At 52.2% G+C, this 17975-nt stretch overlaps 1 protein-coding gene across 1 annotated transcript in view; it reads right to left on the bottom strand.

The window, feature by feature from the left end:
- Rilpl1 (Rab interacting lysosomal protein like 1) overlaps nucleotides 1-14097 on the bottom strand; it is a 34968-nt gene extending 20871 nt beyond the window's left edge. The window contains exons 1-3 of the mRNA XM_036172032.1: nucleotides 13304-14097; nucleotides 5421-5571; nucleotides 636-754 (exon numbers count right to left, since the gene is read on the bottom strand). Of these exons, the coding sequence (XP_036027925.1) occupies nucleotides 636-754; nucleotides 5421-5571; nucleotides 13304-13612 (579 nt within the window). The 5' untranslated portion in view covers nucleotides 13613-14097. The remainder of the gene's footprint in view (nucleotides 1-635; nucleotides 755-5420; nucleotides 5572-13303) is intronic.
- Nucleotides 14098-17975: the final 3878 nt, after the last annotated feature.

Raw genomic sequence — 17975 nt, 5'->3', positions numbered from 1 at the left:
GTACAGGAAACCAGGCTGCGTACGGCACAAGGGAAACCCTCTTTGAGTAGAACATGCACAGCATAAACAGCTTTCAAATTTGTTTCTATTTTTATGACTGCTGACAAGGAATGATACACACATGGGCTCCCCACCCCCAGATTTATTTATTCTTTTTTTTTTTTCCTTTAGTTTTTCAAGACAGGGTTTCTCTGTGTAGTTTTGGTGCCTGTCCTGGATCTCGCTCTATAGACCAGGCTGGTCTCCAACTCACAGAGATCCGCCTGGCTCTGCCTCCCAAGTGCTGGGATTAAAGGCGTGTGCCACCACTGCCCCGGCTTATTTATTCTTTATGTGGATATGTGTTTTGCCTATGTGTATGTCTGTGCACCACGTGTGTGCCTGGTGCCTGTGAAGGCCAGAAGGTGTCAGATCTCCTGAGACTGGAGTTGCAAACAGTTATGACCTGTCACGTGGGGTGCTGGGAATTGAACTGGAGTCCTCTGGAAGAGCAGCCAGTGCTCTTAACCGTGGGACCATCTCTCCAGCTCCCCCTGCCCCCTCTATTCACACCCTGGTTTCTGAATGCAAGACCCTTTGCTCCTGCTGCTGCCATGAAGTAGGAGAGTGGACGCAGATTAGCGTGGCTCACTTACAGCCTCGACATCCTCGTTCTTCAGGCCGAGCTCCCTGTCTTTGGCTCGGATCTCATCCCTCTGCTTGTCCACCACCTCCTTCAGCCTCTTCATCACCTGCCGCTCACGCTCGGACATGCCTGGGTGAAGTCGAGACCCGCAGGTGAGCCACCTCCCCTCCGCTTAAGCCCCACATGGTGTCGCAGTGCAAGCGGGTCAGAGCCCCCCCCCCCAACCCTGTGCCTCCCACGGACCCTCCACACACCCCTGTGCTTGCTCCTGCCTTCCTGTTTTGCCAAGCACGCTCCTACCTCGCCGTCTCTCCCTCTCTCTCCCGTCTGCCTGAGGCTCTTCCTTCTGACCTCTTTCCGATCCTTGCACACAAGATTCCTCTCGTTGGTCCCCCTCAGCCCAATGGCTCCCCTCCCCCACAGGGAAGCTCTTCCACCCACTGTCTCACTTTCACAGCGTCTGACACAATAATGTCACGACAGGCCAGCGGCGCACGCCTTTGATCCCAGCAGAGGCAGAGGCAGAGGCAGAGGCAGAGCCAGGCGGATCTCTGTGAGTTCAAGGCCAGCCTGGTCTATAGAGTGAGATCCAGGACAGACTCCAAAACTACACGGAGAAACCCTGCGTCGAAAACAAAACAAAAATGACCCCACACAGGGGCCTAGAGGTTAGCCTCCAAAGTTCACACGAACCCTGTAAGCCACACTTGGCTGTGTGGCTCTGGGCTCTCCTCTGCCTCTGTTTCCAAATTCATAAAATTGGATGGTAGCAGCTTGGAGAATGGGTGGAGCCAACACGCACACCATACTATTAGGACACAGGATTTGGTGGGCAGTCAGGACAGCTCCCCTCCACTAGAGACCATGGCTGAGGCGGGCAAGGTACTGAGCAGCAGGCCTCCCACACAGAAGGTGCCTTTCAGGCATTTGGTGAAGCAGCGTGTGGTAACGAATGCCGTTAGTCGAAGCACTCGGGAGGCAGAGGCAGGCGGATCTCTTGTGAGTTCAAGGCCAGCCTGGGCTACAGAGCAAGATCCAGGACAGGTACCATAACTACACAGAGAAACCCTGTCTCGAAAAACAACAACAAAAGACAAAATAAGAAACAAAAATAAAAAAACAAAGAGGGGGCTGGATGGAGAGCTGGCTCAGTGGTCATGAGCCCTTGCTGCTCGTGCAGGGGGACCCGGGTTCAGCTCCCAGCACCCACACGGTGACTCACAACCTTCACTCCAGTTCCAGAGATCCGACGCTCTCTACTGACCTCCGCTGCATCAGGCACACGCATGGTGCACAGACCTACATGCAGGCAGACACACAAACAAAATAAACTGCAAGAAACAACAAAAATGACTGCGTGGCCAGCTTTGCTCTGTTCCTGGTGACAGTCACTCCCCCAGAGCCCAAGGGCCATTGGCAGACCCACACGAGTCCCTCGGCACCCCTTCTGGTCTGTGCTGGACAGCCAATTCACAGCCCCCTGTGTGTCCAGCTCTACAGCTGCACAGATTCAAGAAAGATCTAGAAGGGAGTTTCTCTATATAGCCCTGGCTGTCCTGCAACTCCATCTGTAGACCAGGCTGGCCTTGAACTCACAGAGACCCTCCTACCTCTGTCTCCTGGTATTAAAGTATGAGTACTGGTATTAAAGATGAGAGCCACCAATGCCTGGCTACTAGAGGGGATTTATTTATTTATTTATTTACTTTTATTTTATATGCATTGGTGTTTTGCCTGCATGCATGTCTGTGTGAGGGGGTCAGATCTTGGAGTTACAGACGGTTATGAGCTGCCGTGTGGGTGCTGGGAATTGAACCCAGGTCCTCTGGAAGAGCAGCCAGTGCTCCCAAGCACTGAGCCATCTCTCCAGCCCCCATACTCACAAATCCAGGGGCCCACGTAGGGAGAGGTCCTCCGAGTGCTCCTCTTCCCCGTGACTCTCCTGTACAGAAATCTGACCCCTGAACCTGAGTCCTCAGATGGCCCTTGGCCCCCAGCCCTGCTCCATGTCACTCCTGACTGGCACTCAAGGTCACCAGCACCGGCCCTCTTTATCCCAGGGCACTGTCTGCCCCATGCCTGTTCCTCTAGTAGGTGGGGAACACTTGGTCTCTGCTGTGTTCCCATGGTTTCTCCACAAAATAAAAATAACCTTGCAGGCAGCCTGGCATCTGCCTGCCTCTTTGCTCGGGCGGAGGATGCAGGCGTGGAGAACATAGCCAGTTCCCCAGCAGGTTCTGTGGAAGCTGGGCACACTCAATGCTAAGCCCATCTCCTGTGCACACCTGAGGCTGGTCCACACGGGTCAGCAGGGTCTGGGAGCAGGGAAAAGCCACAGTCCCAGAGAGAAGGGGCCACAAGGAAAGCAGCTCAGAGCTGCCCAAGGCCTCTGAGTGGGCAGTGGGGTTCCCGGATCACCCCCAGAGGCCTCTGGGTGAATGGTAGGACTATCATAGGCAAAACCAAGATTTTTTTTTCCCTAAATAAAATGATTCCACAATTCCATTCCTAGACTTGGACCCCATAGAGCTGAAACGAGGTCTCCTACAAACACCCAAAAGATGTTCACAGCAGCCCAAAAGTGGATGCAACCAGAAAGTCCCGTCTGTGAATGACTGACAGACATGGTCGGCTATGAAATGGAATAGTATGCAGCTATGAAAAGAGACAGGGAACCACTGACATCACTAAAATATAGACAGACCTAGAAAACACTAAACTAGGAAGGCAGAGAAACTTATGAGAGAGGTACCACTACCGCTTTGTCCCTTTCAAACTGGGCAACAGAGGTACACAAAGGTCTTGTGAGTCCGTCAATGACACGGCGAGTCAGTGCCGGGGTCAAGAGTCACAGCTGTGCAGTCTGGCTCCAGAGAGCATCTACTCACAGCAACACTCCGATGTCTAATCCACCAAACACTTCTCCACAAGGGACACCCAGGAGAAGAGAATTCCAGACAGGGTTCAGCTGTTGTTTTTCCTTCAGTCCTTATTGGTACCTTATTTCATTTGTTTTGAAATTTTTTTAAAGATTGATTGATTTATTATGTATACAGTGTTCTGCCTACGTGCATGCTTGCAGGCCAGAAGAGGGCACCGGATCTCATTACAGATGGTTGTGAGCCACCATGTGGTTGCCGGGAATTGAACTCAGGACCCCTGGAAGAGCAGCCAGTGCTCTTAACTTCTGAGCCATCTCTCCAGCCCCTTGTTTTGAATTTTATTACATTTGTTTTTTGTGTGTGTCTGTGTGTATGTGTATATGTGTGTGTCTGTGTGTATGTGTGTAGTGTATGCATGTGTCTGTCTCTGTGTATGTGTATATGTATGTGCTGTGTGCGTGTGCACATGTGCATGTCACACTCACTTGTGAAGAGGTCAAAGGACAATGCACAAGAGTCCATTCTCTCCCTTTACTGTGTGGGACCTAGGGGTTAAACCCATGTTGCCAGGCTTAGCCAGAAGCACTGTGCCCACTGGCCCTTGTCTGTTTTGTTTTGTTTTTTAATTGTTTTATTACTTTTTTTTTTTTTTTTTGAGATAAGATTTCTCTGTGTTACAGCCCTGGCTATCCTGGAACATGCTGTGTAGACCAGGCTGGCCTTGAACTTATAGAGATCCACCTGCCACTACCTCCTGACTGTTGGGGTTACAGGCGTGCACCACCACAGCTGGTGTGTGCAATGCCTGGGATCCAACCCAGCACCTCGTGCATGCTAGGCAAGGCCTCTATTGACTGAGCCACAACCCTGGCCCCATACTTTATCCTTTCAATGTTGTAACCACAAATTCTACAGGGCCCTCATCTCAATCCACTCCTGTCCATCAAACCAGAGGGTGGGGCTTCCTGTGGACAGCCAGGAGTTTGCTCAGGCTGAAGAGCCAGCAGCCAGGTTAGTAGTGCACTCCCAGCACTCAGGAGGCAAGGCTCTGTCAATTGGAGGCTAGCCTGGTCTACACAGCACATTCCAAGAAAGCCAGAGCTACACAATGAGACCCTGACTCAAAAACAAAACAAGCCGGGCAGTGGTGGCACCCCAGGAGAGAGTCAGGTATGAAAATCCCAGATAAGTTTATGGGACAGATGGTGACTGATGGCCTCCAGTGCCAATCAAATCAGAATTGCTGTCCTCACTTGCCTGCTAGTCACCCTTGTCCTGACCACAGCCAAAATCTCTAAACACAGAGAACAACCCCAACCTTGGACCCCTCTGATCGTATCTCCAGCCTCCCTCAGCCGCGACCAGCTTCTCTTACCCTGGCCTTCTAGGTTTCCCTCAACCACTCCAACCCCAGGGCCTTGGCATGTACCACCTGTACATGGCACTAAGGAGTGACTCCATGTACCACTCCATTAGGGTTGAACTGTGACCATCCCAATGACTGGACCTAAAGCGACCGCAAGTTGCTACCCTATGCCCCCATCTCAGCTCTCACATAGTGTCAGCTGCCATACATCAAAACAAGACATCTATGTACTGTTCACGTATTTGCTGCCCATCCTCGCTATGCTCAAAGTTTCCAGTGGCCAGGGTCTGGCTTGTCCAACATGTCCCAGGGCCCAGAGGAACCATGCAGGAGGGCAGAAAACCATGACAGCTAATTGAGTTCACATCAACTGTGAGCTAATTGAGTTCATATCCACATCTGTAATCTGGACATCCACATCCACATCTGTAATCTGAGAGTCAACATGTGAGTCCCATCTGCCCACGGATGCTAAGGGCTCCAGAATAGAGGCAGCAGCCTGAGTGGTCATGGGGATCACTGGGACGGGGGGGGGGGGGGGGCTCACCTTCCTGCTTCTGGAACTCCTCCTCAGAGAAGCCCACGTCTTTGTGGTTGAGGTTGGTCATCAGTTGCTTATTCTCCTCCTGCAGCTGGGCGATCTGGGACAGGAGGTCCTGCGCCTCGCCCCGCCACACATCCTCCACCAGCTCCAGCTCCTGTAGGGGTGACAGCAGGGGTCAGAGTGGGGTCAGAGCCAGCCAGGATCTCACCTGCCCATCCGGAGAACGGCTCAGTTTCTGGGACTTGGAGCCACTCCCTTTACCCAAGAGAAGCAGCAGGTGGCACACAGAGCCACATAGAGTCTCTTCTGTTGATGTGTGCGCCCTCAGTCCCTGTCCGGGCCACACCTGTGTTCTCCAGCTGTGTGAATAAGCCATCCCTGGCTACGGAGTCCCGACATTCCCCAGTCACCTCTTCAAGGCACAGAGAGGCTGCAGAGGTCCTGTGACAGGGCCACAGTGCCAGGGTTCTTCTGCCCTCTGGGAAAGACATCTACTCAAGGCAGCCCCAGCAGCTTGCAATAACCACTCACTCAGAGCCTCAGTTTCCCTCAGCTAGGGAACCAAAACTTTCAGGTTTGAAAGACATGTAAGAAAATTAGTGAGATTAGTCCATTACCAGCTGTTTGTGGAGGCTGAGGTTGAGGCAGGAGGATTTCTTCAAGTTAAGAGATTAACCTAGACTATAAGAACATCTCAGGGAAAAAAAAATCTATGCAATTTCAAAAAGGACAGGAGCAGTGGCCCAGAGGTTAAGAGAGTGAACTGCTCTAACAGAGGATGCAAGCAAGTTTTGTTCCCAATACCTTCATTCACATGTACACACCCATACACAGACATACCCACACATTATCAAAAAGAATAAAAACAGGAGCTGAGCAGTGGTGGTGCACGCCTTTAATCCCAGCACTTGGGAGGCAAAGGCAGGCGGATCTCTGTGAGTTCGAAGCCAGCCTGGGCTACAGAGTGAGTTCCAGGATAACTAGAACTACACAGAGAAACCCTGTCTTGGGTAAAAGGAAAAGAGGAAGAGAAGGAGGAAGAAGAAGCTGAGAAGAAGAAGCTGAGACTTAGGGTGAGTTAGAGGCCAGCCTGGGCCACCCCTCCCCCACCAAAAAAATAAAGATCCAGGAAAGACAAGATAGGCCCACACCTACATGATCATGTATGCATTCAGAGGTCTATAGCAATGGTTCTCAACCTTCCTAACACTGAGTCCTTCACGGTGTGGTGAACTACACCCCCAACCATAACATTATTTTCATGGCTACTTTATAACTGTAATTTTGCTACTGTTATGAATCGTAACATAAATATTTGTGTTTTCTGATGGTCTTAAGCAACTCCTGCTGAAAGGGTCTTTTGATTCCCCCTGAAGGGGTCATGACCCACAGGTTGAGAACTGCTGGTCTACAGCCACAGTTGCTCACAGCAGAAAAAAGCCCAGACAGAGTCCCCCAGCCCAGGAGACATAAATCAAACAGACTTATCCTGACAATGGGCTATCATCTGGACATAAAAAGGAACGAAATGTTGCTAACACAATCCCCCCCCCACACACACACACCCGCTAAGAAGAGAAGCCAGGTTAAAAAAATAAAATAAAAAAAGGTCACACAGTCCGCAATGCCAGTTCTATGAAATGTCCCAATGGGCACATCCACAGTGGCAGAGGTAACCTGGGGCTTCTGGGCAGAGCTCTGAGAGGCACTGGGAGTGATGGTTAGTGCACACAGGTTCTGCTTCAGAGGCGATGCAAATGTTCTCAGCTGAACAACTGTGAGCCCGGAAGCAACCGCTCAGAGGCGTACAGGAGGCTGGGGAGCACCATGGCGGTGGCCTTGGCTACAAGCCAAGCTGAGGGACAGCAACTTGAGTCCTGTCAATACAGGCTTGCTTGTATTGAGGTGCTGGGAATGGAGCCCAGGGCCTCACACATGTTAGACAAGTGTTCTCCAGCTGAACAACAGCCACAGCCCCTCATGGGGGATTCTAGGCAGGTGCTCTACCAATGAGCCACACCCCAGCCCCTCACTGGGGGATTCTAGGCAGGTGCTCTACCACTGAGCCACACCCCAGCCCCTCATTGGGGGATTCTAGGCAGGTGCTCTACCACTGAGCCACACCCCCCAGTACCTCACTGGGGGATTCTAGGCAGGTGCTCTACCACTGAGCCACACCCCCAGTACCTCACTGGGGGATTCTAGGCAGGTGCTCTACCACTGAGCCACACCCCAGCCCCTCATTGGGGGATTCTAGGCAGGTGCTCTACCACTGAGCCACACCCTAGCCCCTCATTGGGGGATTCTAGGCAGGTGCTCTACCACTGAGCTACACCCCAGCCCCTCACTGGGGGATTTTAGGCAGGTGCTCTACCACTGAGCCACACCTCAGCCCCTCACTGGGGGATTCTAGGCGATGCTCTACCACTGAGTCACACCCTAACCCCTCACTGGGGGATTCTAGGCAGGTGCCCTACCACTGAGCCACATCTGCTGGCCTCTTTTCAGACATGGTCTCACTAAGTTGTCCAAGCTGACCTTGAACTCACTCTGTAGCTCAGGCAGACCTTGTCTTGATTCTCCTGCCTCAACCTCCCCAGTAGCTAGGACTACAGGCTTGTACCACCAGGCTTGGATATGCCAACCCAGGCTTGAACTCTGTTCCTACTACAAACAGCTGATCTTGGGCAAGTTCTTTAAACCGTGGATGACCGAGAAATGACGATAGTGTGTCCCTTTGAGGACTGCTGGGAAGAGATAGTCAGCTGGATGGGAAGGGTTTAAAATGGCACTGGGGACACAGAAGGTGCCTGCACGGTCAGGACGTGGCCACCCATTTCTCCTACAGTTTGGCTAGGTGGCCAGACATCCAGCACCATCCTCCCTTCCTCCATCCCTCCCTCCCTCATCTAGAGATGTTTCCCCATCCCATCTTCTCTGTCTGGAAACTGTGTCCCGTGACTATGTACCCCGACAGCTGGTTCAAGGTCACAAGCAGAGTGAAGTGTCAGGTCAGGCAGGGAAGTGAGGGAGTAATGGTCAGGGACCTTCCTGCACACAGGGGTGGCCTGGAAACGGGGTCAGACCCTTCCTCTAACCCCAGCTGGGACAGGCTGAACACGGAGTGGCCTGAGTGGCCATCAGGAGTAACCAGCTAAGCAGATGAAACCATGGCCCCCACAAAGATGCCCATATGCTAGTCCCCAGAACCCAACAATACGTCACCTTCTACAGCAAAAGCGACTTTGACCTCAAGAAGATCTGGTGGGTCGATGTGACCACAGAGTTCTAGTCAAAAGTCAGCAGGGGTCAGAGTGAGAGGCCGTGGCATAGGTTAGCACCTGGAAGATGTTCCATGCTGGCTCTGAGGGTGAAGGAGGGGGCCATAGGCAGGGGTGTGGAGTTGTGGGAGTGTGGGGGGGATGCAGATTATAGAAGGTGAAAAATGCAAAGGTTTCCCCTAGAGCATCCTAAATCAATGGCGCCTCCCTGACACCCTGATTTATTTTTTTTAATATTATAGTTTTTGGTGCTGGGGACAGTGCCCAGGGCCTTGCACACCTCAAGCACCCTCCCCCAGCCCTTTGTGTATTGTTTGAGACAGAGCATCACAAAGTTACCCAGGTTGGCCTAAAACTTGCCATCCTCCTGCCTCAGCCTGAAACAGGCTGCACCAGGTCCAGCTGTAGAGTGTCACCCCATTTCTGACTCCTGGCTTCCAGGACGGTTACCCAGTCCTGTCCACGTTGGTGTTTTCTGTTATTACCCATGGTTCCTTGCTCCACTGTACCTCAGTGACCCACTGCACGAATTACAACACATCTGAATCATTAGTACTGTAATGTTATCGGCCACAGGAGATGAAGATAGATTTTAGCCACAGTTGGGTTTTTTTTTTTTCTCTCATGTAGCCCAGGTTGGCCTCAAACTCCCTATGTAGAAGAGGCTGGCCTTGACCTTCTCTACTTCCCAAGCGTTAGGATTATAGCCATGCTTACCAGGTCTGGTTTCTACCGTGCTGGGATTCGAACCCAGGCCCTCATGCATGCTAGGTAAGCACTTTACCAACTGGGCTACAGCCCAGTCCTTTTCTCTTTTTCCTTTTTTTTTTTCCCAAAGATTTATTTTTAATTATGTGTAGGTGTGTGTGTCTGCTTGTGGGTATGGGCCTCCCCGTAAGACCTCTCTGTGGCTGGCTCCTCACTTCACACAGTCCTCAGCGCAGGCAATGTCTCATCAGGAACTTCCCTCACAGATCCCTGCTTTACTTCCTTCACGGCACTTAATCATAAGCGGACCTCCCTGTTTATTTTTACATATATGCACTCACGCTAGCTAGTATGGGCGAAATACACGCTAGATTCCAAATGTGAGGTTACGAGAAGAACGGGGGCCCACTCTCATCAGGCCTGACTTGACCAGGGAGGGACCCGTATGGTAGAAGGACACAGTGACTCCTGTGACTTGTCCTCTGACTTCCGTGTGTGTAGCTCCTGGCCATAAATAAAAAAAAACAAAAACAATAATAAATGTAATAAAATGTTTTAACTTAAAAAAAAAAAAAGGAACCTGAGCCTGGGGCTGTGGTTCAGTAGGTAGGGTGCTTGCCCGGCATGCACAAAGCCTTGGTTCCATTCCCAGGCCCAGTGGTTCACACCCATATTTCCAGCACCAGGGAGGTAGAGGCAGGAGGATCGGAGGGTCAAGGTCATCCTCTGATGTATAACAAGTTCTAGGCTGGCCTGGGATACATCAGAGCCTGTCTCAAAAATAAAAAATAAATAAATTAAAATTGTATGCAGGCTAGGCATGGCAATGCATGCCTGTAATCCTAGGGAGGCACAAGCAGGTGGATCTCTGTTGAGTCCAAGTCCAGCCTAGTCTACAGAGAGAGTTCCAGGCCAGCCAGGACTTCACAGAGAAACCCTGTTTCAAGCAAAAAAAAAAAAAGTTAAAAAATATTTTTTTATAAAATTATTGGGTCTGGAGAGATAGAAAGAACCTAGGCTGCTCTTCCAGAGGACCTGGGTTCAATTCCCAGCACCCACATAGTGGCTCACAACCATCTCTAACTCCAGGCACCTTCTTCTGGCCATTGTGGGCACGAAGCATGTGGCCCACAGACATACATGCAGGCAAAACACTTATACATATAAACTAAAATTAAGTAAGTACGAAACAATTCTTATACCAGGGTGCGGTAGAGGAGCACCTGCCTAGCATGCTTGAGGCCCTGGATTTCACCTGCAGCACCAGAGAGAAACTAGAAAATAGCAATTTTCATGCTGAATCCTTGTGAGAATGAAAGTGTCATGGATTCACTGGTTTCCATTCTCTGTGTGAAAATAAACTTCACATGTTTCCTCCTAGCACGTACTTCCTGTTGCTATGGAATGGTATGGCCCTATTACTGCAGGTCCACAGGGGCCAGACCTCCACTTGCATCCCCAAGTCCTCAGAATGGTGCCTGGAACACGGAAGTACATCTGGGGTTTGGGGGTGTGGAGTGTAAAGGGTTTGCTTAGCCTGAATCCCAGCTTTACAACTCTATCCGTGTAATTGCTGAGTGAACAACGCAGACTGTGTGTTCCGTACAGGCATACCCACACAGCCCCCACTCTGTGTATTCTGTCACCCACCTGCTGCCTGGCTTGAGGACCCGACTCGGCTTCCCTCTGCTTGGTACTGCCCACATGACCCAGGAGAACACTTTGAGCACCATGGCATGCCCATCGGGTTGTGCGTGCACTGCCTAATCAGGCAGAACCAGGGGTCCGTGGCCTGGGGTTGAGCCATGCGCCCAGTGGAGTAAGTCTATGTGTCTGTGGAAGGGTAGGATGCAGCCATGTTTACAGCGAGAGAAGGGGGAGGGGGGGCGGGAGACAGATCGAGGGGGAAAAAAAATAGCTCGAAGCTGCCTCTGGTTGTAAGAAGAGATAGGACAGGCCTGTTGTGACCCTACACATAAGCCACACAAAGAGGCCCGGGCTGGGGAGGAGAAGTTCCATTCTAGCTGTTTACAAACAAGCGCCGGTGCCCGGTGCCGACTTCCTGGCTGCAGCTGGTGATATTCTGAAGTAACAGGTGCAGCTGAGAATTCCAGCTGACTTTGGTGACCTGTGATGGCCCAGGCCAGGCACAGCAGAAAGAAAGCACTGTGAGGAGACACGAAAAAGTGCCAGCGGTACCTCTGGCAGACGCCCGGTCTGAGCCCATAGTCAGGATTCAGCTGGACAGCAAGGACCTCCCTCCCAGAGACCCTCCAGGAGAGGTGGCATATCTGGGGGAGCGGAGTGGGGGGGGGTAGAAATGCATCAATCACCCCTGGGGGCATCTCAGTGTGTCTCCCCAGCAAACCTCTAAGCCTTGGGCCACTAGTAACAAACTCCTTTACCCACTGGACCGTCTTGCCGGCCCCAGGCTCTGGCCTGTGCCCTTTGTGTCCACTGGCTGCCCCCAACCCAGTGCTCATCACTGTCCTCCAGGGTGGGGACTGAGATTGTCTCATGACAGCAGAGGGCACCATGACACAGAAAGGATAGAGATCTGTCCCAGAGCCCACACCCTGCCCACTTGTGGGGCTTGAAACCAGGCTGTCTGGCTCCAGTGTCCCAGCCATCCTGAGAATCTGGAAATTAATTACAGGACCGAGGGAGGCACTTTTTCCGGCTCCAAGTGTGACCCTGGAAATGCAGCTGGCTTTGAGGAGCACAGTTTCCTTCCTGACCCCAGGGCACAGGAGCGGGGGTTGATAAACACAGCCAGGCCTGACCATAATGCACACACACACACATACACACCACACCCAGGGTCTGTCCTCAGGGTGAGGCCGAACACCTAGTTTTGACCGTTGTCTCAGAAAACTTAAGATCTACTCCAACAGTACACAATAGAGGATGGCCTGCCAGGGAGTTTCAGAGAGGCCAACCAAACTTCCTGAGGCCACACAGCAAGCCAGAACAGGTTCCAGCATCCACAGGAAAGGAGTTTCCTCCCATCTCCAGACGGAGAGGTCCATCAAAAGCGGCCTAGGCTGAGGTTTGGGCAGGAAACCACATGTCTCCCACTTCCCTACCCCGGGCACCTAGTCTGGTCTGGTCTGGTCTCCCAAAGGCGATGACAGCTCTTGGGGCAGAGGGTGGGTCTGAAAGCCACTTGGAGCTGTTCTGTGCCCCAATTCAATCATACTGGGGAAGAGACCCCAGGAGTATCTCCCGAGGGACTCCCGTCGGTAACCTGGGATAAATCCCTTTGCATTCCGACCCTCTGCTTCCTCATCCGCAAAATGAAGAATATCCTCACTTTATAGTTTTAAAAGAATCAAAGGCAAGCTCAAGGCCGGGAAGGCACCTCGGGGTGCAGGCGAATACTCTGGGAAGGCACCCGGGGAAGAAAGTTGCTACTACGAAGCCCGGGATGGGGGCTCAGGACTGGCGCTCCCCCTGAGGGCTCTGGAGGGACTTAAGAAGGGATGCAAAGGAAGGGCTGGACATCTGGTGTCATACCTTGGTCACAAAGAAGGGTGGGCGGGGACTGATTTCCTTCCTGGAATAAAATAATACTAAGCACTGTGCCCACTGCATCCCATTTGGTCCTCGTAGGTGGGTTCTACTGTAATCACCACCGGACAGACCAGGAGACAAAGCTCAGAGAGCCTCAGCAAGTTACCCAAGGTCACACAGCGACTCAGTGCTCCACGCTGGGTCAAGACGACCAGGGCCTCTCCTCCCTCCTTCCCTCCCTCCTTCTCTCCCCTCGAGCATTCTCTTGTACTCTAGGCACTGTGTACACTCATCCACAAGGAAACTAGCGGCTGCCCAGAAGCGAATGGCACCCACGGAGTTGGAGCCCCTTGCCCGGACCGGCAGACTGAGACCTCCGCCCACCTTCTGATGCTTGCGCTCTTTCTCAATGCGGTCCATCCTCTCCACGCGCAGCCGGTCCAGCTCCAGGCGCAGCTCGTCCAGCTCGGGAGCGACGTGGTGCCGGCTAACCAGCACCTCGAGGATCTCCAGGACCCTCACGACCTTGGGCATGAGACGCGCGATGGACTCGCAGCCGTGTTGGTCGATGACCCTCTCGAACTCGTGGCCCACGAGCGACGCGATGTCGTACACGTCCATGACGGTCAGCTCCGCCACGTTCTTCTCCAGCGCCGACAGGGCGGCGGGCGGCGACCCTAGCGGCTCCTCCATGGCCCCGCGCGGGCCCCGCGCCGTCCGTCCACTCGCGTAACTCGTGAACTTGGGGAGCCGGGGAGGGGAGTGGGGGGGGGGGAGCTGGAGCACCGCGGGGAGGATGGCGAGGGCGGCGGCGCGTGCGCAGGCCCGCGGCGCCTCCCGACTTGCGGCTCCGACACCGAGCGATGGAGACGCGGGTCCCGGCCTGGGAGGCGGGTGGCGCCCGGTGCCCGGAGGGACCGCGGCCCGGAGACTCCTCCCGGGGAGGTGAATCAAACTTTGGAAACGCCTAGTGACTCCGGGTGGCCGGCTCCTCCCCGCGGGGACGCTGCGAGGCGACGTGGGCTTGGAGAGGGGCGCGCGTCTCCGTCCCCAGGGGTCCCGGTGCGCAGCCCCGCTGGCCCCGAAGCTCCGCCCCGGGCTCCGGTCCCGCCTCCCGGGCTCCGGTCCCGGCGACCCCAGCCCTGCTCCGCCTCTTCCAGCCGCGCTCCGCCTCCCGGGCAGCGGGGAGGCCACCGCGCACGGCCATTGGCGGCTGCAGGAGGGGGGCGGAGTCTGTCTGCAGAGGGATGGGGTCATGGGGTGGGCTCACCCTACGATCCAGCTCGTGCAGGACCCCGGCGTCTAGAAGCTCTCTGCTCTTGCGTTTCTCACCACAACTCCACGCCTCCCCACCCTGCACTTCAGCAGGCGCCTCGGGGACAACAGCCCACAGCGCATAGGGGTCCTTGGTCCCCAAAGCCACCGAATGCACTACCCCGATTCCAGCTCATCCTGGGGAACCTCTGACCCCCTCAGGCCTCCTCTCCCCTCGGCTCCGCTGTCTACCCCAGCTCTGTGGCACACCACCCTGTGCTCCAGCAGAGTCTTAGGCGACTTCAGCCAACAACGCAAAGTGTCCTCGGTCTCCAAAGCCGCTGGCTGCCCGGCTTGCCCCGCCACTAACTCGCAGCTCCTTAGAGCCAAATCGTCACTTGACGGTGGAAGAAGACTGGCTGGGGATTTGGGTCTCAGTGCCAGGACTGGTCCTGAGCTCTTTTCGTCCTTTGGTCTCGCCAAATCCACTTGTCCATCAGGCTCCATTCCACACCAAGAGAGATTATCCTGAATCTGCCCCCAGCCCCTAGTATCCTGTTCCCACCCGTGAATTCCCACCATCGTGAACTGCCTGCTACATACATAGCATTAGGTTCTGCTTGCAGAGGCCTCCACTGTCTGAGAGGTCCCTGGTTCTTCAGGACAGAAATTTTGTTGGTTTTGTTTGCTTTGAGTGGCTGCCTGCAACTCGCTATGAAGACCAGATTGGTTTTCAAACTCATAGAGATCCTCCTGCCTCTGCCTCCTGAGTGCTAGGATTAAAGGCATGTGCCACATTTTATCCCATTTACATAAAAAAATTGAGAAAGCCCAGAGGTTGCAGTAGCCCCCCACCCCAATCTCTGTTTTTCTTTTTGTGGTCCCCCCCACCTCTGTGTGTGTGTGTGAGGGGGGGGCTCAGTTACAAACGCCCAACCAGTCTGGACACATTTGATATTTCCAGAAAGAAACAACTTATAAATTTGAAGTAACTTTAAATACAGTATATTATTAGGATAATCCTACTTTGTTGTTAAAAACCCTTACTCTTGAGCCAGACAGTGGGGGTGGACGCCTTTGATCCCAGCCCTCCTGAGGCAGAGGCAGGCTAATCTCTGTGAGTTTGAGGGCAGCCTGTCTACAGAGTGAGTTCCAATACAGCCAGAACTACACAGAGAAACCCTGTCTCAAAAAACAAAACAAAACCAACCAACCAAACAAAAATCCTAACTCTTGAACTGTGCCTAATTTATGAATTAAACTCTATCACAGATAAATGTATGAAGAAACTGGGCCATAGTGGAACATGCCTTTAGTCCCATCACTGGGGAAGCAGAGACAGGTGAATCACTGAGTTCCAGGACAGACATAGCTACACAGAGAAACTTTGTTTCAACAAAACAAACAGACAATATCCGCTGCACTGGATGGGGTTGCTGTTCTGGGATCCACAGCACTGGGGGCTACTTCACAGGAGGAAAAGTGTTGTACTGGAGGCTGTACTTTCCTGTGGAATCTGCTGAACATCTGGAAGGTAGCTGACCAATACAGCCCAGCTCAGCACTGGGGGAACTCTCTAGGGCTCTGCTCAAAGCACACTGTGCATCTCAGCTTATTTAATGTGTCTGTAAACCCTGGGGCAACTGTATCACTCCAAAACTGTCTCATGAGTGTGTGTGTGTGTGTGTGTGTGTGTGTGTGTGTGTTTCTCTGTATAGTCACTCCAAAACTGGGTGCGTGGGGTGGGGTGGGGTGGGGTGGGTAGAAGCAGGGTTTCTCTGTGTAGCCCTGGCTGTCCCAGAACTTGCTGGCCTCAAACTCAGAGATCTGCCTGCTTCTGTTTCTCAGAGTGATAAAGGTGTGCACCACCACCACCCAGCTGTATGTGTGTGTGTGTGTGTGTGTGTGTGTGTGTGTATTACACACTTTTTTTAAGGTTTATTTATTTATTATGTATACAGAAGAGGGAGCCAGATCTCATTGCAGATAGTTGAGAGTCACCATGTGGTTGCTGGGAATTGAACTCAGGACCTCTGGAAGAGCAGTCGGTGCTCTTAACCTCTGAGCCTCTGAGCCATCTCTCCAGTCCATACATACACATTTTTAAACAGAGTGAATATAGACCTACTGAAGAAATCCAAAGAAGCCCTCTCAAGAGAAGGAAGGGCTCCTAGAGAGGAATGCCCTTAATTTATTTATAAACTGAGCCATCTTGTTGACCCTATTTAATTTACTTTAATTAATTAACCAACCAATGGATCTTTCTGTGTAACCTTGGCTGTCCTGGAACTCACTCTGTAGACCAGGCTGGCCTCAAACTCACAGAGATCCGCCTGCCTCTGCCTCCCGACTGCTGGGATTAAAGGTGTGTGCCACGACTGCCTTGATTATTGATCAGTTTTGAAGCAAGATCTCACTGTGTAGGGTTGGTTGGCCTGGAACTCTCTATATAGACCGAGACCAGGCTGGCCTTGAACACGTAAAGATCTTCCTGTCTATGCTCCAGAGTGCTGGGATTACAGGTGTGTACAGAGGTGCTCAGCTCTGTCTTTAGAATTTTATTAAGGGGACTGGAGAGATGGCTCAGAGGTTAAGAGCACAGGCTGCTCTTCCAGAGATCCTGAGTTCAATTCCCAGCAACCACATGGTGGCTCACAACCATCTGTAATGAGATCTGGCGCTCTCTTCTGGTGTGAAGGCATACATGCAGACAGAACACTGTATGCATAATAAAAAATTAAATCTTAAAAAAAAAGAAATTGAGGACTGGGCGGTGGTGGCGCACGCCTGTAATCCCAGCACTCGGGAGGCAGAGGCAGGTGGATCTCTGTGAGTTCAAGGCCAGCCTGGTCTACAGAGTGAGATACAGGACAGCCTCCAAAGCTACACAGAGAAACCCTGTCTCGAGAAAAAAAACAAAACAAAAACAAAAACAAAAACAAAAACAAAAAAACATGCAGTGACTTTCCTGATGCCATACTGTGGTCTTACAACAGCAATGTGAATTTGGCTCCATGGCCAATTTCTTTTTTTTCTTTTATGTATGTATGTATGTATGTATGTGTTTTACTTTTTTTTTCTAAGACATGGTTTCGCTGTGTAGTTCTGGCTGTCCTGGAACTCACTCTGTAGACCAGGCTGGCCTTGAACTCAGACATCTGCCTGCCTCTTGCTCCCCAGTGCTGGGATTAATGGTACACAGCGAAACCCTGTCTCGGAAAAAAAAAAAACAAACCAAAAAAACAAAAAAACAAACAAGAAAGAAATTAAGACATTAAAAAAAAAAAGAATTTTATTAAGTTAAGCCATGCACCTGTTCAGAAAGATAGGTATATTCTCCCCAGAGTTAAGGAGAGATATCTCAACAGTGACCCAACATAGCACCAGCCGCATATCCAGTTTTACACTTAGCTGGGTGGAGAGATCAGAGAAGGCTTCCTGGAGGAGGAGGGCCTCGGGTGCAGAATAAAAGGCAGAGGTCACAAACCGCCTGGACGTTTGTGCAAAGGCTCTGCTGTGTGTTCATCAGCCGGCTTAGGTGGAGCCAGGGCAGGCTGGCAACAGAGGGAAACCCTCAGCGGGGGTAAGATAGTTACCGTGGTAACCAACAGACTATAAGCCATTCATCAAGCAGTGTGAGTTGGGTCTGGTGGCACACACCTGCAATGCCAGCATGCTGGATGTGGAGGCAAGGGGACCACGAAGTGTGTGTGTGTGTGTGTGTGTGCAGATCAAGGACCTGATGAGTGATGTAGCAAGCTCAGAGGGTAAAGGCAGTTGCTACCAAGTCTTGTGACTGGGA

This window comes from Onychomys torridus, chromosome 22, assembly GCF_903995425.1.
Source record: "Onychomys torridus chromosome 22, mOncTor1.1, whole genome shotgun sequence".
NCBI classification, from domain to species: Eukaryota; Metazoa; Chordata; class Mammalia; order Rodentia; family Cricetidae; genus Onychomys; species Onychomys torridus.
Note: the sequence above shows the minus strand (reverse complement) of the source record. Positions and strands in the feature narration are given on the sequence as shown.